The following is a 24269-nucleotide window of genomic DNA, read 5'->3' on the forward strand; positions in this document are numbered from 1 at the left end:
CTGAGGAAGAACCCTGTGTGGTACAATGAAAGGCAATGGGCCAGGAGCCAGGAGACGATGTGAACACAAGTGCCGTTATCCAGGCAACATCTGTACATTATGCTAGTTAACATCCACAGTCACCCCTGATCTCATGGATGAAGGTCTCCCCACTTTGCTGACAAAGAACCTGGGGTGCAGGGAGTTCAGGCATTTCTCTTTGTCCAAAGTTGCACAGCAAGTGAGAAGTGGAGCTAAGATTTAGATGCAAGTCATGTTGGTTCTAAAGCAGATCTGTCCCTACTCAGCACACCGCATTGGAGAAGTACCTGCCCCTCCCTGGGCTTCAGTTCCTCTATATCCAAAATCGTGGTCTTACTCAGTGGGTCCTGATGACCAATTTTATTTGTTTCTTTTTGCCCAAGTCATAAAGATATTGCTGATCAAATTAAATTGTATTTATTATAAAGTAGCCAACAATTCTTTTTTTCTTTTCTGTTAAATATTCAAACATATTTATTGAGAGTCTGTCTGTGTCCAGAACCGAATTAGGCTCTGAGAATATAACGGTGACCGACAGTCATAGCTCCCACCTTCTTTTTTTTTTATTATTTTTTTTATTTATTATTTACCTGAGAGAGAGAGAGAGAGATGAGAGCACAAGCAGGGAGAGCAGCAGGCAGAGGGAGAGGGAAAATCAGGCTCTCTGCTGGGCAGGGAATCCAACATGGGGGTCGATCCCTGGACCCTGAGATAATGACTTGAGCCAAAGGCAGATGCTTAACCAACTAAGCCACCGAAGTGCCCCTATAGCTCCCACTTTCATGAATATAACAGTCCATTTGGCCATGCAGACAACTAAAGCCTCACAGTATAGTATGATTATTACAACACTAATAGGTTAAAAGTGCAAGAATTAGCTTACCAAAGATGGCAGTTAATCATTTAGTAGCAGTTTGTTAATATCCACAAAATAACTTGCAGGAATTTTGACTGGGGTTGCACTGAACTTGTAGATCAAGGAGGGAAGAACTGGTATCTTGACAGTATTGAGTCTTCTTATCCATGAACATGGAATATCTATTTTTTTAAAGAATTTATTTATTTATTTGACAGATAGAGAGAGACAGAGCACACATAGGCAGAGCAGCAGGCAGAGGGAGAGGGAGAAGCAGGCTTTCCACTGAGCAGGGAGCCGGATGTGGACTTAGTCCCAGGACCCTGGGATCATGACCCGAGCCGAAGGCAGTTGCTTAACCAACTGAGCCACCCAGGCACCCTGGAGTATCTATTTATTTAGTTCTTTGATTTTTATACATCAGAGTTTTATAGCTTTTCTCATATAGATCTTCTACATATTTTGTTAGCTCTAGACCTAAGTATTTCACTTTTGAGGGTACTAATGTAAATGGTGTGGTGTTTTTAATTTCCTATTCCACTTGTTCCTTCCTAGAATATAGGAAAGTGGTTAATTTTTATGTCAATCTTATATCCTGCTATAATCATTGATTAGTTCCAGGAGGGTTTTTTTTTTTTTTTTTTTTGGTCAGTTCTTTCAGATTTTCTACAAAGACAGTCATATCAGCTGCAAACAGTTTTCTTTCTTCCTTTCATATATATATATATATATATATTTGATTTATATATTTGATTTCCTTTTTCTGCCTATTGCATTAGCTAGAACTTCTATTCTGATGTTGAAAAGGAGTGGTGAGTGGGTTCATCCTTGCCTTGTACCTAATCTTAGTAATAATATTTCGAGTCTCTTACCATTAAGCATGATGTTAACTGTAGGTTTCTTGTCGATACTCTTTACCAAGTTGAGGAAGTTCCCATCTATTTCTAATCTACCGAGAGTTTTTATTATGAATGGGTGTTGGATTTTGTCAAATGCTTTTTCTGTATCTATTGTTACAATCATGTAACTTTTCTTTTTTAGCCTGTTGTTGTGATGGGTTACATTAATTGTTTTTCAAATGTTGAGCAAGCCTTGCATACCTGGGATAAATCTCACTGGTCACAGTGTATAACCTTTTTATACATTGTTAAATTCAAGTTGCTATATTTTTGAGGATTTTTGCATCTATGTTCATGAGAGATATTGGTCTGTAGTTTTCCTGTAATGTCTTTGTTTTGGTATTAGGATAATGCTGGCCTCATAGAATGAGTTAGGAAGTATTCCCTCTGCTTCCATTCTCTGAAAGAGATTGTAGAGAACTGGTATCATTTCTTCCTTAAATATTTGGTAGGGGGCGCCTGGGTGGCTCAGTGGGTTAAGCCTCTGCCTTCAGCTCAGGTCATGATCTCAGGGTCCTGGAATCAAGCCCCACATCGGGCTCTCTGCTCGGCAGAGGGCCTGCTTCTCTCTTCTCTCTGCCTGCCTCTCTGCCTACTTGTGATCTCTCTCTCTGTCAAATAAATAAATAAAAATAAATTTTAAAAAAATATTTGGTAGAATTCACTCTGTGGGCCTGGTGATTTCTGTTTTAGAAGGTTATTAATTATTGATTCTATTTCTTTAATAGGTATAGGCCTACTCAGATTATCTATTTCTTCTTATGCGAGCTTTGACAAACTGTATCTTTCAAGGAATTAGTCCATTTCATCGAGGTTATCAAATCTGTGGACATAAGAATTGTTCACAATTTTCCTTTATTATCTTCTCAATTCCCATGGGATCTGTAGTAATGGGCCTCTTTCATTTCTGATATTAGTAATTTGTCTCTCTCTCTCTCTCTTTTCTTAGCCTGGCTTAAGGCTTATCGATTTTATTGATCTTTTCAAAGAATCAACCTTTCACTTCACTGATTTTCTCTATTCATCTGGTTCCTGCTTCATTGATTTCTATTCTAATTCTTATTTATTTTCTTCTCCTTACTTTGGATTATTTTGCTCTTCTAAAAGTTTTCTAAAATGGAAACTTGGATTATTGAATTTAGATTTTTTTTAAATCTATGCATTCAATACTAGACATTTCCCTCTAAGTTCTATTTCCACTGCATCCCACAAACTTTAATAAGGTATGTTTTTATTTATTTCTCTTAAGGTTTCTTTTTTGCCCTACATGTTATTTAGAAACGTGTTGTTTAATCACCACGCAATATTTGTAGATTTTCAAAGTTATCTTTCTGTTACTGATTTGTAGCTCAATGTCATGGAGCTCTGAGAGCAGATGTTGTATGATTTTGTTTCTTGTAAATTTGTTAAGGTATGTTCCATGGCCCAGAATGTGATCTATCTTGTGAATGTTCCGTGTGAACTTGAGAAGAACGTGTATTCTGCTGTTGTAGGATAAAGTAGCATTTAAGTGTCACTTCTATCCAGTTGATTGATGGCGTTGTTGAGTTCAATTACATCCCTACTGATTTTCAACCTTCTGGATCTTTCCATCCCTGATAGAGGGCTATTAAAATCTCCAACTCTAGCAGTGATTCATCTTTCTCCTTGCAGTTCTATCAACTTTCGCCCCTTATAGCTTGACCCTCTGTTGCTGGGCACCTATACATTAAGGATTGTTATGTCTTCTTGGAGAACTGACCCCTTTGCCATTCTGTAATGCCCTTTTTATCCCTAACAACTTTCCTGGCTTTGAAGTCTATTGAGTAGCAATCAATTCTTTTAAAAATTTAATTTTTTAATTGAAGTATAAATAATGTTATAATAGTTTCAGGTGTTCAATATAATGATTCAACATTTCTCTTCATTTCCCAGTGCTCATCAGGATAAGTGTACTCTTAATCTCCCTTATCCATTTCACCCATCCTCCCACCAACCTCCCCTCTGGCAACCACCAGTTCTCTGTATTTAAGAGTCTATTTTCATGTGTGTCTCTTTTTTTCCTTTGTTCATTTGTTACTTAAATTCTACAGATGAGTGAAAAGTTCTGTGAGCGCCCCCACTCCCTGCCCCAGCTCCTCTCCCTGTACCCCCATTCCTCTACCATGATCCAGGAAAGAGCTGACACCTGGCATGACAAGGTCTCTGGGACCTGCTCAGCCACCACCTTGGATTGGTCTGGGGCACTTGCCTATCAGTTATTAAATATTTTGATTATCAGACCTGGACAGGTCTTCTCTGGGGAGCAAGAGAGATTCTGTGGAAAGAACACAGCCTGTGGCCCTCTCCTCAGGAGTGTCCAACATCCTCAGGGTCTGAGAGAAAGCCAGCATGCCATTCTGGGGGCACATGGAAGCAGGGGGAGGAGGGAAGGATGATTTCAACAAGGAAGGCTTTCTGGGCGCTGAGCTTGTGTAGGGTTTCAGTAAGCATGGATTGTGGGAAGGGCATTCCTGGCTCAGAGAGTCGTTTCAGACAACCAGGGCCCACTGATGGCACATCCTGGGCTACCAGCTGCTGGTGTCCCCTTTCCTCCATGACACATCGTTTCCACCAACTGCTAATTACCTCATTTCCTTCAGAGGCTCTGATTGTCATCTACACCCCATTGGCTGAATTCCTCTGAAACGTGCTGGGGGCCACCTGAGCTCCTCTCCTCCCATTTGCCCTGGTCACTTGCCCAGTGGGGTGGTTTCCCAGGCATCCTTCTGTGCTCTCTGCTGCTCAGATGAAGAGAACAATGACTGCATGGAACCTCAACAGGGAAATAGAAGCGACAAGTGGAGGATACATAAGGAGGTTGGGACTCCTTTAGTCACTCAGTGAACTATGACCGAGAACCTATTGTGTGCTGAGCACATGGGCACCCTGGGATGAATAAGATGCATTTTCATCCCACCAAGAGTAGAGAGTCTGGTGGCAGAGACAACACCAGTATAAAAACAACTCTGAACAGAGGAATACACGTTCAGAGGAATGAGGGAAGTTACGGATAAATTCTACAAAGTGCAAGAGGTCAGGCCTCAGTTAGCTGGGGCCATCAGTATAAAGGCTCCTAGAGAGGAATTGAGAATGACCTTGAAGGACGGGCAGGGTTTGGACAAAATGGAAAGGAAAGGGCATCCCAGGCAGCAGGGACAGGATGAGCAAAGGCAAAGCAGTGGGAGAGCACCAGGCATGCACAGGCAGCTAAGATCAGCCCCGCCATAAGGGAGCAATGAGACTTGAGGCCAGGCAAGGGAGGAGAACCAGATGTTCGAGGATGATGCAGGCTAAGGAATGTAGAATTCTCCAGTTAGAGGTTTGGGAGCCATGTCGCATTGGAGGGGAGGAGAGACACGGGAGTTGTGCTTTGTGAAGGGAGTTGTAGAGATTGTCTTGCCTGGTCCCTGGCTCGAGCAGCATGAGTGTGCAAGGAACGCTCACTCCCAGCAAGGCCCTCTCGGTACTTTAGGTTCTACCCTAGAGGGTCTCCAGCCTTGCTCATGGTGACTCACAGATACCCTTGTTTTTCTCCCATGCTTCAAGGCCCTTGCGGAGATGCTCAAGGTCAATAAGGCATTGAAGACGCTGAACGTGGAATCCAACTTCATTTCTGGAGCCGGGATCCTGCGCCTGGTGGAAGCTCTTCCATACAACACTTCTCTAGTGGAATTGAAAATCGATAACCAGGTTAGATGCACAAAGGTCTCTTTGTGTCCTTCCCTGCGGGATGCTCATGGTTCTACCCTTGCCCTTGTACTGAGGGATGGCTAGATGCTGCTGGACGGCACAGATCCAGGGCCCAGCTTCAAGGCACCCCAAAGGTCATTGGTCCCCACCCTCCACCATGCTCATCTTCCTTCTTCATCATGCCCTTTAAGTGCTCTGCCAGCTTCTGCTTCTATACCCCTAGTGATGGGAGCTCACTCCTTTCCTAGATCACCCCTCCGGTTCTTAGTGAGACTATCCCTCCCCATATCCAGTCGAAATCAGCTTCCTGCAAGTCATGTTTATTGGGCTTAATTCTCTTCTCTGCTGCACGTGGGCCTCATCTGGGGCACAGATATTATAAACCACTAGAGTCTTCCCCACCAGGCTAACTATCCCTGTTTTCTTCAAACATTTTCCCCACCCCACTCAGTGGGCTTCTGAGTCAGTCTCATTACCGTCACGTTTATTCTCTGGGCAAATACTAGTTTGATTTTCACCTTATGGGGTTACCATTTCTCTGTAGCTTCTGGGGTTCAGTCATTTATTATCAGAGCAGCTCTTCCAGCTCTGACTTTCTAAGATGATGCTGGCTACAATATCTTACATGTCGCCTGTGTTAAGGGTCTCTGGTGGGCTGGGTTCTGTGTGACGCACCTTACACACATCTCTGACCTGCCCGACCACCCTGCAGGATGTGGGTATTATGTAACTCAGTCTGCAGAAGAGAAGCAGCCAGACAGGCTAAGACAAGCCACTTTCTTAGCACCAGTCACTTAGCACTTTGGGAAGCAGAATTTGAATTCAGGTCTCTGTGACTCCAGAGACCACACTCTTTCCGTGACACCACATTGCTTTTGATGTTAAAATGCTTTCTTCTTTAGGGGCTCTGGATAGGGAACTTTTGTTTTCCTACCTGACAGTGTTTGCCAGATGGTTGTATAAATACGTGCATGGGAAAAAAAGATTGGAAGGAAATACAACAAAAGTATAAACAGCGATATATCCCTGAATGAGATCTTTATTGTAAAATATCACACACATATGGAAAAGTGCACAAAACTTCAGTGGGCAGCTTAATGAATTATGGTGGGCACGTGCCCCTGTGTGAGTCCAGAACTAAAGCATTACCAGGCTCCCAAAGACTGGTCAGCCCTTCCCAACCCTAACCCCTTGATAACCCTTTACTTGTGCACCTCCACGTCTTCGCTCTTGGTTCTCTCCTTCTAGAATGTCCTCTCCCGCCCCTACTCCTTCTCAGCCTGGAGAATCCCTCCTCTACCTTCTAGATTCAGTTGAATCCTCTCCCCAAGTGGTGTTCTAGAACCTGCTTGCCAGAGCTGATTGTAGGCATCTCTCCACACTCCACCTCAGTGATATCACGCTGGTAACTTGAAATCACTCCTGGTGGGAACGTTTACACTATGGAAATTAACAAACACTACAAATTCAACTTTTTTTTTTTTTTTTGAGAGCCTGCCTATCGCTACTTTCTCCCATTAGCTTACCTTAGAGCCTCTAACCCTTTCCCCAGAAAGAGTTAAGTGATCCCCACTGTGTTCTCCTAGCACTTCGGCTTCCCATGAGCTTCTCAGAAGCTGGTGCTGTATTTGAGCCATCTCTTTATTTCAGTGCCCGGCTCAGAACTTGGCCCATCAGTGGTGATTGGTAAGCAGGGCTGCCCTGGGTGGTTGTGTATGTTGTTCACTGCACAGGAGACGGGGCAAAATCCAACCCACACCCTACTCTCCAAGCCTTGGTATGGGGCTTGGTTCAGCCAGAGATGGTACTTTTTTCTAATTCATATAAAGAGCAGCAGCCCTGTCATGTGAATTTGCTACACTGGACTCCTGCATCTCTCACATGCCAATGGCTGCTGCCACATTACCCATTCCCAGCCCCTCCCCATTCCCTCTCTTTCTGCCACTGCTGATCCTGCTTTATTGCAGGCAAGAGAGGCAGAGCCACTGGAACAAAGGCATGCAGCAGGCTTAGCAGCAGCCCTGGACCAAGGCCTGGGATTGGCTATTCGTGTGACTCCAAGCCTGGCTGGGCAGGGAGTCAGGGGCTACCCAGCATTAGCTGAAACCTGACTCCTGGGGCAGAATGTTGGCCAGAAGTGACCCAGAGCACTGGCCTTGGGTCCTTGTGATGACAGCTGACAGAGCGTGAGCTGCCTACCTTCCCTCTTGCTGTTGTCCACCTTGGCTGAGCCCAGGGTCAGAGCCAGTGCTGACCGGCACCCTCCCCCTCACTGAACACCCAGTGTGAGCATGCTTACTTTCCTGAGCCTCAGTTTCCTCACCTACAAAATGGGATCAAAAGAATTTCTACTTCTAAGTAAATGACAGATGTCAACTATGAGGTTGTGAACTTTCATAATTACTCCAAAGGTGACCTAGAGAGTTCACACAGTATTCTAAGAGCTAATTTACTGAGGTGGTACCATGTATCCATTATCTCATTGAATGCTCTCCAGGACTCTCTGTGAGTGGGCATGATAACCCCCTCTGTGTTGTAGATGAGGACACTAATGCCCAGGCAAGTTCTGTAATCTGCCCATAGTCACACAGTGAGTAAGTGACAGAGGTAAGATTCGAACCCAGGTTGATGTGACTCCATAGTCCATGAACTGTGCTTCTCTGGTCTTTTGACTCCTACTGTAGATTTGTGTGGGTCTTACTTGGCTTTTTCAGTGGTCCCTTTCCCTGGGGGAGAGCCCAGGGTGCTGGTCACCCCCTTCCCCCCACCATCCTGGGAGCCTTATCTTTGGTTCATCTGAGAGTTTGATGAGTGCTGGCTGAACTCCAGGGCTGTGCTAGGCTCTGTCTATGAATGAGGCTCTGGCTCTGCCTTCCAGAGATTCCACGCTGGACAAGAAGGCAGACAAGTACAGAAATGATCACTGAACCAGGTGCTTCAGCAAGCTGCAGATGGTGGGTCTTTGGGGAAGCCATCTCAGTCAGGAGGAGGAGGCATCTCGGAGGGCTTCTTGGAGGAGGTAGAGTTTAAGATAAACTCCTAGGATGGAGAGTATCTCAGAGAGTGAAATGGAGGCCGAAGCATCTCTAGTGCAGTGAACCACATGAAAGAGAAGGAGAAGGGAAAGCCGTGGAGCCCATCTCCTGGAAGAATCCAGAAAGGGAGTTAAAAATCCAAAGGGCTCTGAATGGGTAGGTTGGATGAAAGAGGCTGCGGGCTGTGTTCTGGAAAGATGGTTGCCAGCTGGATAGGAGAGGCTTGAGGGCAGGCATCAGGGCCTGGGAGACCAGAGAGATGAGGGCGACCTGTGGGGCAGTGCTCCCATAGGCCTAGAGTCTAGGGAAGGCCACCAGTGGCCTCTCACAGTGCATCTCTCCTCGGGTGCCCCCACTCTGGGCTCTGAGGGCTGTGCCACAGAGGAGGTGGTGAGTGGTATTTGATTTATTCCTCATCCCTGGTTAGTCACCGAGCTCCTCAGAGGCCACAGCTTTCCCCTGAGCCCTTAGGACTGTAACCTGCGTTAGGGAGCCTCTGTCCTTATACAGCCAAATAAAGGAGAAAGGGACTTGGGGAGTTCTGCCCCGGTGACAAGAGCCTGGCTGGCTGGCTCAGGACCCAAATCTGGGAACTGGGATCCTGTGGCTGTTTGTTTTCTCAGTCATCTCTCTTTATCTCCAAGCAATGTTGTACTCTGCCTCCAGTGGCCCTGAGCCAGCAGTGAGGGTGGGAGGGGGCAGAGAGGCCAGGACCCAGAGCCGAAGCCATCAAGAAAATGTCTATTAAAGGGCATCTTGGTTCTTTCCACAGCTTGGCAACTGTGGCCATTGCTGCTATAAACATTGGGGTACAGATGGCCCTTCTTTTCACTACATCTGTATCTTTGGGGTAAACACCCAGTAGTGCAATTGCAGGGTCATAGGGAAGCTCTATTTTTAATTTCTTGAGGAATCTTCACACTGTTCTCCAAAGTGGCTGTACCAACTTGCATTCCCACCAACAGTGTAAGAAGGTTCCCCTTTCTCCACATCCCCTCCAACACATGTTATTTCCTGTCTTGCTAATTTTGGCCATTCTAACTGGTGTAAGGTGGTATCTCAATGTGGTTTTAATTTGAATCTCCCTGATGGCTAGTGATGATGAACTTGGTCGCCAAACTGTGGAAAGAACCAAGATGCCCTTCAGCGGACAAATGGATAAGGAAGATGTGGTCCATATACACTATGGAGTACTATGCTTCTACCAGAAAGGATGAATACCCAACTTTTGTAGCAACATGGACGGGACTGGAAGAGGTTATGCTGAGTGAAATAAGTCAAGCAGAGAGAGTCAAGTATCATATGGTTTCCCTTATTTGTGGAGCATAACAAATAACATGGAGGACATGGGGAGATGGAGAGGAGAAGGGAGCTGAGGGAAATTGGAAGGGGAGGTGAACCATGAGAGACTATGGACCCTGAAAAACAACCTGAGGGTTTTGAAGGGGCGGGGGGGTGGGAGGTTGGGGGAACCAGGTGGTGAGTATTGGGGAGGGCACGTATTGCATGGAGCACTGGGTGTGGTGCAAAAACAATGAATACTGTTATGCTGAAAAGAAATTAAAAAAAAAAAGAAATAATATATTATAACCCCCCAAAAAAAGAAAAAGAAAATGTCTAGTTCCACCCTCCTTTTGCAGGTAGGGAGACTGAGGATCAAAGAAGGGGCGGGACTTGCTGAGGTCAGGTATCAAGTTAGTGCCAGAGCTGGGCCAGAGCTGAGGTGTCCCGCCTTCCAGACAGGCTGCATTTGTGGCTGGACAAGAGAGAACCTCAGGCCCCAGGAGCAGGCACTGTGTACAGAGTGCTTGCCCACCCTCTCCACCCCAAGTTAACCAAATCCAAATGGTGATTTTCTGTCTCTCTTGATCTGCCCTCATCAGTCCCAACAAAGTCACCTCCAGCAGGTCCTTCCCCAGGATCTTGGGGTACGGGGTACTCCCTGCCTCAGAGCAGACAAGGCCCGAAAACATGACGCCTCCCCGAATGAAGTTATGTGCCGTGTCTGGGGGATATTGGCTGGATCTCTCACATTTCATTTCCAACACTGGACAGTGAGGATATGCTTCATATTTTGAAAAGAAGATCAAGGAAGTGGACTAGATATTCTTGTTTACCTAGATTGGATTATTTTCCTAGTCCAAATAAGTTTAGAAAGAAAACACAGCCACAAAACAGGATGCTGAAGGTTTTCACACGGGGTGATACCCCCTTAATTTTAGATTACATACTCAAGGCAGATGGCTAAGTTTTTGTTGTTGTTGTTGTTTTGTTTTTTTAAATGAGGTTGAATGTGACTTTTGGTTTTGCAAAAAGGAAGAAAACCAAACAGGCAAAACTTCACCACCCATGATGTTCTCTGCTTTGTGCCTTATACATTCAGCCTCTAAGCTGCAGCTCTTGGCTTGTGCATAATTTTTGTGTCTGTCTCCGTGGGTACTGAAGTAATTCAGCCTGGAAACATCCTCCAAGAGAGGACAGCCATGCGTCACTGTCCCTTCTTCAAAATGCCAAGTACGGTCCTTCACTGACCTCACTTCTCAGGCAAAAAACGAGATAGAGTCAGTGGAAATAAGAGCAAAAATTATAAGGTCAAGAAAATCGTTTCCTCACACAGATCAGCATGAATCAGAATAAAGATTTGTGACAACAACCATCTCGCACCATGACCGCTCCCCAGTGGAGGCTGCACTCTGTTCTGAAAAGCCAGGAGATTTCCAGACAGGAGACAGCCTGACCCAGGGATTACCTGTCTTCAAATCTCTGACACTTGAAGTCAAATGAGGATCAAGTCCGAGCTCAGCCTCTGCTCTGTGGTATTCTTGCTGTGTATGGGGGAGAGGAACCATTTCATGTATCCATGCCTCAGTCTCCTCACCTCTAAAATGGGAAGGATGCACATACTTGTGCAATAGGGTTGTTAGAGGCTTTCATGTGTTGATCCTTTAATGAGTACCTGGCATGTTTCTTCTCTCAAGAAGAGGGAGGTGATATTTCTATTGTTTTATTGTTGTCGTAGTTGTTTGGGCTTTTTTTAGAGAGGGATGGGGGAGGGGCAGAGGGAAAGGGAGAGAGAATCCTAAGCAGGCTTCACATCCAGGGCAGAGCCCGATGGAGGCCTCGATCCCAGAACCCCGAGACCAGGAGCTGAAATCAAGAGTTGATGCTTAATTAACTAAAGCACCCAGGTGCCGCAATATTTCTATTGTTAGTTAGACCAGTCAGTGCTGGAAGGGTGGGGTGGGGAGCACTGACTTCTGACAGAGTCTAGCTGGTACAGAAAACAATTTTTTATCTCCTTTCTCTCCTTCCTTGTTCCTTTTCCTACTTATGTCTACTTCTTATCAAAGTGTAACTTACATACAGTAACAAATACATCATAATTAGCTTAACGGATTTTTATATATATTTTATATGGATTTATATGACATATGTATTATTATATAATATATATATATATATATACATATATATATACACACACACACACACACAAACACACCTGGGTAATCAACACCAAGGTCAAGATATAGAATATTTCTAGTATCCCATATGCCCCATCCCAATCAATACCCTCCAACTGCAATCATGTCCCAACTTCTGTCATGATGGATGAGTTTTGCCTGCTCTTAAACTTCATGTAAATGGAATCCCATGGTGTTGTTTTAGGTCTAGTTTTTTGGTTCATCGTTGTCTGGGAGCATATCAGTTATCTATAGCTGTGGAACAGATTACTTCCCCAAATTCAGCAGCTTAGAATAACAACGAACATGTATGAGCTCACAGTTTCTGGGAGTCAGGAATCCTTGAGCAGTTTGCCCACATGGTTCCAGCCCAAGCTCTCTGACCAGACTGCAGTCAAGTACAGCCTAAGGGCCTGACCAGGGCTGGAGATACCGTTTCCAAGATGACTCCCTCCATGGCTGTTGGCAGGAAGCCTCAGCTCCTTGCCGTGTGGACCTCTTCCCCAGGCTGCTTGAGTGGCCTCACAACATGACAGCTAACTTCTCCCAGAGTGAGTGATCCAAGGCAGAGAAAGAAGAAAGCCATACATGCCTTTCTATGAGCCAACCCCGGAAGTTACACAGTCCCTTCAGCCATGGTCTCTCTGTTGGAAGTGAGTCACTAAGCACAACCACCCTCAAAGTGAGGGGTGTTTGGAAGGGAGGAGGATCAAAGAATTGACCGACATGCTTTAAAATCATCAAAGTGAGAATCAGCTGTGCTATTTTCCTTTGCTCTGGTTTGGCCAGAAAGACCTTATTAACCAGCAGAGGTACCCAGACATGGAGCAGGGTGCCTCACAGGTGATGTGGCCCCATCCTCAGGGGTGTGTAAGCAGAACAGAACTTGGCAGCTACAATACAGAGGGAATTTTAATATCAGCTTGGGTTTGCAACTCTGAACTTCAACTAGATAATTCCCAGACTCTTTCCTTTTGCCCACGTCTTCTGGACCACAAAGGAAAGGCCATCAGATTGATTGATCTGGTTGATCCCATCAGATGCACAAAGTGAGCTTCCTGAGGCCCATGGCACCTCTGCCCAGAATGGGGGTCTCAGAGCCACCCACTCAATTCCACCTAGAGCGTTGGTTGGTTGTTCATAAGTCAGCAAATCTGGTCATCTTCTCATCAGGCTGGTGATGCTCGGCCACAGGGAAACAAGAGCTGTCATAACTGCTGAAGGGTATGTCAGCGTTTATAGCCTCTTGGCAATTTTAACTCAGAGTTTGCCTGTCTTTCAACCCAGCCATTCCACCGCCCCATGACCAGCCTAAAGAGCATGGGCTCCCTCCCCTGCAAAGCCACAGCCACACTGCCTATAACAAGGAACACAGAAGCCAGCTCCTTGTCCATCTGTACCAGGGCATCCCGTGAAGTCGTTCAAAGAAATGAGGTAGTTCTCAGTGTGGCGACTTAGAAAGATCTCCAGAAAAAGTTAAATGAAAAAGGCAAGTTGCAGAACTGTGTGTACAATAGGAATCCATTTAAAGGAAAAAATTAAAAAGAAAAATCTGCGCATTTTTACTATCTACTTCATAGAAAAAAATCCAAGGAAACACACCCCACTGGCCTAGTGCTTACTCTGTGAAAAGTGGGTAGGATTGGGATTAGGGATGTGAAGGGAAGCTCTCTGACTTTATTCAATCAGCTTTAGTATCATTTGAATTTTAATAATAAGATTATATTTTTTCACATGTGATTGATTTCATTCTTAAGCACATCTGAAGGGAGAGGGATCAGAGTTCTTCTCCAGCCCCCTCTCCCCGGCTCAGCTGCCACAGTCTGCAGGGGCCAGTCCTGGCATGACCCTGGGGTTCTGCCAAAGGAGCTCCCAACTGCCCCTCGCCCACTGCCCAGGTGGCCTCCTGATTTTTTTTATGCCATCCAAGCAAGCCATTCATGGATTCACAGAATGCAGGTCCCAGAGACCTGAAAAGTCACAGAGCCTAAACCTTCTCCATTCATAATGACATGTAGGAGGCTCTCACAAGACACTATCAACCCTCTGTCCACACACTTCCAGGGACAGGAAGCTACGGCCTTCCCAGGCAGTTCCTTCCACACGCAGACACTACGGACAGTGAGACCACAATCCTGCACGCTGAGCCAAACTCCATCTGCCTGTAGCCCCTCTTATCAACCCTACCCTGGCCTTCAGAGTTCTCTCAAAGACACCCAAGTTAGGCAAGAACTAGCAAACTCTCGAGCAGAACTCCTGTGTTCAAATCCTGGTTCTGTTACCAACTAGCTCTGTGATTTGGGGGAAATTTGTTAATGCCTCTGTTCTTCATGGACCTCGGCTGGAAGATGAAAATTATAATAATAGTACAGATTCCACAGGTTTATAGGGAGGAGAAAGTGAGTTCACTTATGGAAAGTGCTTCTATGGCTTCACTTGGCACACAACGATCACTAAATCTCAAAATAACAGATCAGAGTTTTGATTCTGGCAGTGTCCCTATGGCCTCTTCTCTCATCTGTGAAAGGATTGAGGCCCTGAAGAGGGATAGCCTGAGAACGAAGCAAGTGTGATACTTCTTAAGATGTGTGCACATTTCTTATTTTACTCTTTAATGTAAAAATAATGGTTTTGGTCAAAGATTAACACTGGGAAGACTGGCCATGATTATCTAGTAGAATCCTGTATTTTCTCCAATATACCCAGACACATCTGCACATATCCCAGGCATACTGGACGCCTGTGTGAGAACATGGGCCTAGAGGATCCTCTGAAGTCTTTCCAGTGTCAGGTCAAGGTCAAGCCCTGGCTCTGGCATTAAGTGGAGGGAGCACGTTCCAGCTTCCCTCTATACATGGGTTCCGTTTACTCATCTCTAAGACAACGGACGGCCAGTTGCTGCCTGCGCTGCCTCCCCAGGGATGTAGGGAGGGTCAGTGGGGGAAGTTTGCATGGGGGTGCTCTGTGCTCTTGACTGAGTGGCACGGAGTGTCAGCTTTGCAGAAGCAGCCCTCACAGATGCTGGCAGCTCCTGCACTCAGGGGACACTGTGCTTTCTGAGATGAGTCCTCCTGAGTTCTAGCAGGGCTTTCCCGGAGAACAGCCTCAAGGAGAGGCCAGGCTTCCTACTAAGTGGGGTGGGTGGGGGACCTTCCAGTTCCTTCTTGGGCCCTTATATGGTCTCTATACTATCTGCCAGGCCAGGTGGGCCAGAGCCGAGGACTGTGCTGAGTCCTCAGAGGACAGGCCTGAGCTCTTCCAAGCTCTTTCAGGAGGCGTGACAAATGGGCAATGGAACTTTACCAGTGTCATTCTACCTGCCCAGCTTGGTGTTCCCAGCCCCATTTGAACCCAGACAGGCTCTGGTGTACTCATAAGACCTTGAAGGAGTTCTCCATCAAGCGCCTCAACTGAGGTCCCTGCTTGTCCCTTTGGATGGTGAGGTAATCTGTCTTCTCAGCCCTCCTGTGTTGTTGTGCGTCAACTATGTTCCTCCTTCCTCCATTCAGTTCCTTGACCTTGACCTGGAGGTATTGAGTACTATGTACTATCCAAGGGCTCACAGGCTAGGGAAGCCCCATGTAACATGATGATGGAAAGGTTCTACATCTGCACTGACCTAACTGCACAACTGAAATGTGGCCAGTGAGACTAAGGACCTGGGTTTCAAATTTTATTTATTTCATGATTTAAATTTTAAAATTTAAAAATTCCATTAAACAATGGGCCAAGGATCTGAATAGACATTTTTCCAAAGAAGACGTCCAGATGGCCAACAGGTACATGAGAGGATGTTCAGCACCACCAATTATCAGGGAAATGCAAATCGAAACCACAATGAGACATCACCTCATACCTGTCACAATGGCTAAAACGAAAAGAACAAGAAATAACAGTGTTGGTGAGAATGTGGAGGAAAAGACACCCCTGTGCACTACTGATGGGAATGTGAATTGGTGCAGCCACCATGGAAAACAGTATAGAGTTTCCTCAAAAAAATAAGAAATATAACTACCATATGATCTAGCAATCCCACTTCTGGATATTTACCTGAGGAAAACAAAAACACTATTTCGGAAAGATATTTGCACATCCATGTTCATTGCAGCATTTTTTTACAATAGCCAAGACATGGAAACAACCAATGGGTGAATACATAAAGAAGATGCAGTGTATATGTATCTGTACACATACACACACAGAGGAATACTACTCAGTCATAAAAAAGAAGGAAATACTTATGATCTCGCTTGTATGTGGAACTTAAACAAAAAGAGAAAAGAACCAAGTTCATAGACCCAGGGAACAGATTGGTGGTTGCCAGAGGTGATGGGGGAAGGGTGGGTGAGATGGACGAAGGGGGCCTCCTTGTCCTGGCTGGGACCCCAGGACAGTCTTGGTGAAAGTGAACATTCTTGTCTTGTTCCCGCCCTTAGGAGGAACATCTTTAAGCCTTGGTGTGATGTTAGCTTGTTCACCATGTCTCTTCAAATATCTTTAAGCTTATGTTTATTTTGTATTATCTTATTATATGTGGTAACAGGAAATTCAAACCATAAGTTACAAAGAAGAAAACAAAAACTCTCCTCAATCCCACCACCTCCAGGACACTTGCTGGCTTTTTCTAGGCATTAGGCATATATATGTGTACGGAAGATACATGTAACTTGACTTAAATATGACCTGTTTTATTACTGGGCTTTTTTTCTCTATATTGTCTTGTGGTCATCATTCAGGGCCTGTGACCAAAGATTTGCATCACCATCTGACAGCTTTCATGTTCTCATTTAAAGTTCAGCTATTATTTATTTGAGAACCCTCTCTAGATGAAGTTGCCTTCCTTTCCCCCCAGGATTATAAATAAGACTGATAAACATCCTCATTGTATCCTTCCCAACACTATATTATAGGTTCTCCTTTTCTTTTGTTTTCTTTCAGTCTTTGTCACTAGAGGTCTTGGGGTAGGGAACTAACATGATCAGAGGGAGAGAGGCTTTAGAAAACAAACTCTGGGCATTCCCAACTTACTGTGTGACCTTAGGCAAATCTTTTTCCCTTTCTGGGCCTCGACTTCCTCACTTGGAAATTGAAGGGATTCGTCAAGTGGCTGGTTACCAAACCTGGTTGTATATTGACATCACCTGGGAGTTGGAAAAACCACAGACACCTGAGTCTTATTCCCAGAGACTCTGATTTAATTAGTATGGAATAGAGCCTAGGGAGTAGAATTGTTCATTTCCTTCTGACTTGTTCATTTGAAGAGCCCTCCTGCTCGAGTTTTCTAGGAAAGATCTGTTCTTGGCATCTAGCAGGGCCTGGGTTCGAATCCCAGCTCATGCACTCCTGGCTGTGTGACCCTTTGCCTTCTCCAGACTTCCAATTCCCTGGTCTTGGTGGGGGGCGGGGAGAGTGGCTAAAATCCCCGCCCACCACGCCGGGTTCTGCTCCTAGAGAGGAGCTCCTGCACAAAGGGTGAGTGGTGACTGCTGTTCTTTCCTTCATCAAAGAGCCAGCCTCTGGGCAACAAAGTAGAAATGGAGATTGTGAGCATGTTGGAAAAGAACGCAACGCTTCTCAAATTTGGCTACCACTTTACCCAGCAGGGGCCCCGGCTGCGGGCCTCCAACGCCATGATGAACAATAACGACCTTGGTGAGTGATCCTGGGCTACCGGCCCACCTGCTGTCATTTTCCCACCCATCCAGCGGGGCGGGGTGCGGGGCGGTATGGCAGGGAATATTCCACTGATACCTTCTCCTCCTCTTGAGTCCCACTCCTGACTCTGACGTTCGTCACAACTCCTTGGTTTCTGTTCGTGCCTGGCCTTCCGCCTCCCCTGGCCTGTACGCGCTGCTTCGGCGTCCGGTGGGAGCTGAGGCTGAGCTCATTCCTTCCCGCAAGCTCAGCGCGCACAGGGCTGGAGCCCCATTGTGCCATCCACATCTTCTTTCGCTGCCTGAAAGGAAATGTGGCAGAGCATAGGCTCACTGGGAGTCTTTCCCTCTTCGAATACCCTTCCCGAGCTCAGGGTCCTCCCTCTCCCCGACCACCCAAGCATGGTATCTGGCTCTAGTCCCAGATACCCCAAAGCCACGGGACCAGCACACCTACCCAAACCCCAGGCCCAGCAACTTCATAGGGCTTTCAAGGTAAAAGCTTAAAATGGTGACTTCATAGAAAGTTAAGTCAGTTCCATTAATTTCATCTCAGTTAAAAGCATAGCTTATATTTTTTCTGAAAAGGAAAGGAAAGAAAATGTCACCATCGTTTTTGATGAGCGTGGGCCAAACAGGTATGCGAATTGTCCGGATGAAAAGTGCGGTTGATCATTGACTTACTTCCAGGTGCCTGTTGTTTTAAAGCTCTCCCAGCGTTTATGACTTGTATTCCTGCTGGCTGCTAAAAGGATCTGATACAATGTCCAAAAACGACTTTGCCTTCTGAGACTGTAGGGAAATAGGAGGAAAAAAACGAGAAAAGGAGTTGGTCTAATACATTAACATAATTGATCATCATATTTAGCTGTGAGTTTTCTCAACCAAGGCAAGAAGATGAACCAAGTTACAATACTCTTATTACAGAAGAGAAGGAAGCATAACAAGCTCAGAAAGAAAGGGAAAAAAGAAAAGAAAGGAAAGAGAGTTTCTTTCCGGGATTGAATTATGAAATGACTATGTTTTCGAAAGGACAGCGTCTTTGGTGAGCTTTTCATCGAATTCAAGCCTGTTCTACACGTGGGGTTTTTGTTTTCTATCACTCAGTAAAATGCAAAGGGTTTAATACTGAAGCACGTCTCAAAGTTCAGGTTCGTCACTTTCTAGTGATGAGTCTGAGGCTAAGTTATTACCTGGAAGGCCTGGAAGAATGGAGGGGAGTGTGTAGGTGCACAAGGCAGGTACTCACAGAACCTCTGCACAGATAACCACAGAGCTGTAAGCGCGCGCAGGCGCGCGCGCTCCCACGCACTTTAAATTGAGTTACTCAATTTAACAAGCATTTGTCAAAGTCCCATAAGGCAATATGGGTTTCTACTCTGGAGGATATCATAGTCCAGAAGTTATTCATTCATTGCCCACTCTAGGTGTCACTTTTTTCTAGAGCTGCAGGTCTAGAAAAGTCCATAAAACAAAGAAATACGCACCTAGTATCCAGGTTTATCTGACGTGCCCTTATTTGAAATAAGCACAAATAATTATGAATCATTATTATGGCATCACAGAGGTGAGGGCTGCACTGAGCTGTGGAGGAAGGCCAGCAGTCCAAACGCTCTGGGCTTGGCTGGGATCCAGCTTCAGAGCCAGCCCTCCAAAGCCCTGTGTTCTGATACCCATAGCCTCGAATTTTCCCCTCCCAGATTAGATGAAGCTTCAACTGTGCCCCTGGCTCCCTGTCCCAGGGCCAACGCAGCTTTTGTCTTCCAGTGGCAAAATGGCCTGGAGGCCTTTTCTAGGGACAGAGGTTCCAGATGACCAGGGGGTAGGGGTGCTGTGGTGGGGGAGGGGCACCAGAATTAGCTGTGGCCTGGATAACCTGGCCCTTGAGGACTCTTCCAGTCCTGAGGGTTTGTGCCTCCAAAACCCAGGCCTGACTCCTATCCCCAGCAGCTTGTGAGGTTACAGTGGCGGGGTCCTAGAGTGCCAGAGCTGGAAGGACTCTTCAGACTCCCCCCCCCCACCCAGTTCTCTTTTGGGGAAACTGAAGCCTGTGGGGGTGGACTGCCTTTCTAAGGGAGCAGCTCAGCCAAGTCCCACCCGTTGTTAGTTACAGCAGCATTTTGGGAGCAACTCTGGTGTGTCCAGGACTGTGCCAGGGGACGTAAAGGGCAGCAGAAAGGCTAGTTCTTTGACTGCAGAACCTTTACGGCCTTTTAGGAAAGAAAAGGCTCAAGGTGTGCCTGAAAATTCATGAATGCCTGCAGTGTGCCCAGTGTGAGGAAGTGACTTGAGAGGACTGAGGCTGGTTAAGCAAAGCATCCTCATTGGGGATGGGCTAAAGGGCGGGGTGGAGGGGAGGCTTTAACCAGCCTTGCAGGGAAGAGAGAGATTGGGGGGGTGGTCAGGTGTTCTCGGTGGGGGTACTAGCACAGGCAAAGGCAAGGTGGGAGGACCTAGTATTTCAGCTAGGAGAGACAGAAAAATTCAAAAGGAGTGGAGGGACTGTTAAAGGGAGTTAGACCTAGAAGGAAAAATAGGAACTCACAGAGAAGGGAGGGAAGGGCATGCCAAGCAGAAGGAACAGCATGAGCAAAGGCAGGACCAGGAGTTTGGTGATGAGAGCAGGTAGGAGGTAAGACTGACAGTTTCCTGGACAGGACTGCCAGGTGATCAAAATGGGCCTCAGGGTTAGCCCAGGAGACACTGCAGCTGTTCCCTTGGGGTTTCCCACCAAAGGCATTAGAGCAAAATTGCTTGCATGATTACACATAATATTGAGTGCTGGTGGGTGAAATAGGATTTCTAGCTTTAAAGGCCAATTTGTGCCCATCTGCTAAATTTTGTTAAAGAAACACTTCTGATTCAGATAGCGCACCAGCTTTCTCCTGCAAAAAAGTCCTTTCTTTCCAACACGACATTTTCATTCTGCTCGCAGGGCTCCGATGAGGCAGACAGGCTTCTGTGCTTTCCAGCTGCATGTTTTTATCCCGAGAGCCTCCGTGGGTCATACCTAGCCTCTGTGGTGGTTAGCAGAGTTCGCTGCTGCAGCAGGGAAGACAGGCAGGGCCCAGCCTCTCCAGCTTCTCACTCCAGCCTGCACCCTGCTGGCTCCTGGCTCGCAGACAGCCTCGGTGGTGGGTTTTGCCTGCCTGCAGGGTGGGTGGGCTCTTCCTTGGGGGCTGTTCAATCCCCATGGCCAGAGGTCAGCCTGTGCCTCTGCTTACGTGCAGCCTGCCGGGACCCATTCTGGCTGGCGTGTCTTCAGTCCTTCCCATCCTTTGCACTGAGCGGCCAGCTACACGGCAGTGTCAGGGAGGAACCGTGGGTCCCCATCTATGTTTTCGTATAGCGATACCTCAGATGACTCCTACCTCTACACTATTTATAGCTGAGAGGCTAAGCATGGCTCTCAGGTCCTGTAAATCTGCCTCCAAAGCTCTTTCCACTTAATGAACTCAGAATTGCCAGCTCCAACTTAAGACCGTTGTATGTGTGGAGGTGGGGTGGGGACCAGGGCTAACCTGTTTCAAAGCAGGAAACACCTGTTCCTGGGGAAGTCTCTCTTCTACTGTATTCTCAAGGAAGGCTTTTCTAAAATGCACCCCAGACACCATGCACCCCAAATCAATGTCATCATCATCCCCCAAAACTACTCATACAAAAGGTATTACTTTACTCACAGGCCTCCAAGCCCGAAATCTAGGCCTCTGTCTATATGCTGCTCCCATCCCAGTCAGTCAGCCCTCTCCGGGCCATCCCCCTTGCCCTGCCTCGTGCCAAGTCCTCAGCACATTCACCTCCTGTCCTGCAACTTCTGTGAGCCGACCAGCAACTCTCACGGAGCGCCCATCCCAGAGTTTGTTCTGTCACTTTGCTTAGTACCCTTGCTGGGCTCCCACATCCCTCAGTAGTCAGAGCTGATACGTACACCACGCTTCCTGAGTGCCAGGAGCTGCCGTGAACACTTCCTGTCTTACTTAACCACATGAGGCCCCCAACAACTGGCTGAGTGAGGTCCCATTACTACCCCCCACTCTGCAGGAAGGAAGTGGAGGTCTGGAGAAGTAGGTAAGGTTACCTACAGTCATGGGTGCAAGTGGGGTTTGCACTGCAGTCGGACCTCAGAGCCTCTGCCCCTGTCTCCCTTTGTGGTGAGGACATGCTGGGACTTCTTTGTCCCCTGACAAGCCATCCTCTCACCCCGTATTAGCACCAGCCAGTCCGGGGAGCTTGAGTGCCTCCCAGCGACCCAGGCCAAAGTATCCCTGTAGAGGGCACCTACTCCTAACCCTCCCCTTCCCTTCTCAGTCTGCCCCTTTATCCTTCCAGACTCGGTGCACCCGTTCCCTGCCGTCTTTCCGACCACTTCCTTCATTATGCCTCATATGCCTCCCTGGTAGAGAGCTACGAGGGAATGTATAGCATGTTCTCAAACTCACTGTTGGTATAGCTTGGTGCCGTTAAGCTAGATTACTTCTGATCCTTGTGCCTGGCATATAATAGTACTCGGTGAATGCTATTGAACATATAAGTGAATTTTAAATGCTTCCCAAAAATAAATAAATAAATACTTCCTAAAGACATGATAGAGGGGTTCGAGCTTGGTAGGAAGTGGTGGAAGGAGCTTGAGCAGCAGATAGAGGTTGGTCCAGACGACCCGAGATTCCTTCTGGCTCAGCGAACAGGTCTGGCCATTGCAGTGATAAGGATTTTGCTTTAATGGAAGTAAAAAGCAGATTGAATTGAAGGAAGATGTTGGGAGACCTGGGCTTCTGCTTCTGTCACTTATTCCCTGTGACTTGGGCCAACTTACTTCCCTCTCTTGGCCTCGATTCCCTTCATCATTAAAATGGAGAAGAAAGGGGCACCTGGGTGGCTCAGTTGGTTGAGCAGCTCTCTTTGGCTCAGGTCATGATCCCGGAGTACCAGGATCGAGTCCCACATTGGGCTCCCAGCTCCACGGGGAATATACTTCTCCTCTCTCATGCTCTCTTACTGTCTTTCAAATAAATAAATAAAATCTTTAAAAAAATGGAAAAGAGTAACACCTAAGCAGGTGGCTGCCTTGCACTTTTCCGCCATCCGGTCCCCATGAGAGCCAGGGCTACGGGAGCTGTGGGGCTTCTGCCCAGGGTACACAGTGAGGGCACGTGGTGGGGAAAAGAAACCTGGGATCCCTGTCTGTATCCTGAACCATGGGCTGGAGACTCAGGTTCCCATCCTGATTCTGCCGCTAGCTCTTAAGGGGTTCTCACTCCCTTTTGTTCTCCAGGGAAAAGGAGTGGATGCCCTTGTGAGAATCAGTTGTGTAGGCCCTATGTAGACAGTCCCCAACTGTCCTGAGGGAGGTGCTGGGCTGAGGCTCCAGATGAGCTACACACCCTGGGTCTGTCTAGGACCAGCTTTACTGCTTTGGGCACGAAGTGTAGCCTCTCTGCCGTACTTTCCTGCTCCGTAATGTGAGAAAGATAACAATGTTGACATTCCAGAATTGGCGGTGGCGTGGCTCCGGTGAGGTTCTGGGTGTAGAAGAGGTGTAATGAGGACCGCCCTGTGGGGCATGCTTGCATAGCTAACGTGCCGTTACTTACATGTCTGGCTCATGTAAACTCTCTGGTCACTTTCGACGAAACTTCTCTGTTCTTCGGGTTCTGGTTTTTGTTCCCTGACCTTTTCTCCCAAGCTGCTGGACGTTCTGATGGTGTCCAGGGCCTAAGCTGGATGCAGTGTCTTCTCTCTAGGAAGACAGCCCACTGATTTGCATTCATTATTCTCTGACGGGGTGGAGGGGTGGGTAGCTCAGGGACAGGCTGAAGTCCAGCCCCAGTCTGGGTGAGCTGTGTGCTCCGGCTCCCAGCCACAACCCCATACCACCCCTTCCCAGGAACTTCTGCTCTGTTATGCTCTGTGTCCTGCACAAGCTGACCAGGTTCTTGGTGCAGCTCGCATGCAGCGATCTGGTGGCCGCAGGTCTACTGGCTCAGCTCGGGAAATGGAAGACATCTAAGTACAGACAGACTTCTTTCCTCGGCTGCCACAGCCACCAGCAGCCTCCTTGACTGCCACCTACCGGTTCTCCGGACTTTTTTTTTTTTTATTAAAGATTTTTATTTATTTATTTGACAGAGAGAGATCACAAGTAGGCAGAGAGGCAGGCAGAGAGAGAGGAAGGGAAACAGGCTCCCTGCTGAGCAGAGAGCCCGATGCGGGGCTCGATCCCAGGACCCCGGGATCATGACCTGAGCCGAAGGCAGAGGCTTAAACCACTGAGCCACCCAGGTGCCCCTCTCCGGACTTTTTGACCTTTCTCTTGGGGCGGATCTAGCCGGCTCCTTGGTCTGCATCTGCAGACACTGAAATTCATTTCAAAACACTCTCCCATGTGACAAGGGCCCCCCTTCCCCCTCTCCGTCACCCTACATGTAACGACTCCAGCCTGCAACCTTCTGGCTTGTGCTTTCCTCTTTATGGCATTTAACGACTTTGTTAAGTGAACAGTGTTTGAGCTTCTATTGTCTTGCCTCTGAGAAAATGTCAAGGTTAACACTAAGGGGACACAGATACTGCAGGGTAATCTTCAAGGGTGGAAACTTTTTTTTTTTTTTATAAGACAGGAGGCAGGCCAGGAA

General features: G+C 46.9%; 1 protein-coding gene across 1 annotated transcript in view; it reads left to right on the plus strand.

Moving 5' to 3' along the window:
* The window catches only part of LOC111145722 (tropomodulin 1), an 83466-nt gene that overhangs the window by 58460 nt on the left and 737 nt on the right, over positions 1 to 24269 (plus strand). Inside the window, exons 8-9 of the mRNA XM_022500877.1 lie at positions 5344 to 5487; positions 17494 to 17638. Of these exons, the coding sequence (XP_022356585.1) occupies positions 5344 to 5487; positions 17494 to 17638 (289 nt within the window). The remainder of the gene's footprint in view (positions 1 to 5343; positions 5488 to 17493; positions 17639 to 24269) is intronic.

This window comes from Enhydra lutris, unplaced genomic scaffold (genome assembly GCF_002288905.1).
Source record: "Enhydra lutris kenyoni isolate GAN:26980312 unplaced genomic scaffold, ASM228890v2 scaffoldscaffold13, whole genome shotgun sequence".
In the NCBI taxonomy this organism is placed as follows: domain Eukaryota; kingdom Metazoa; phylum Chordata; class Mammalia; order Carnivora; family Mustelidae; genus Enhydra; species Enhydra lutris.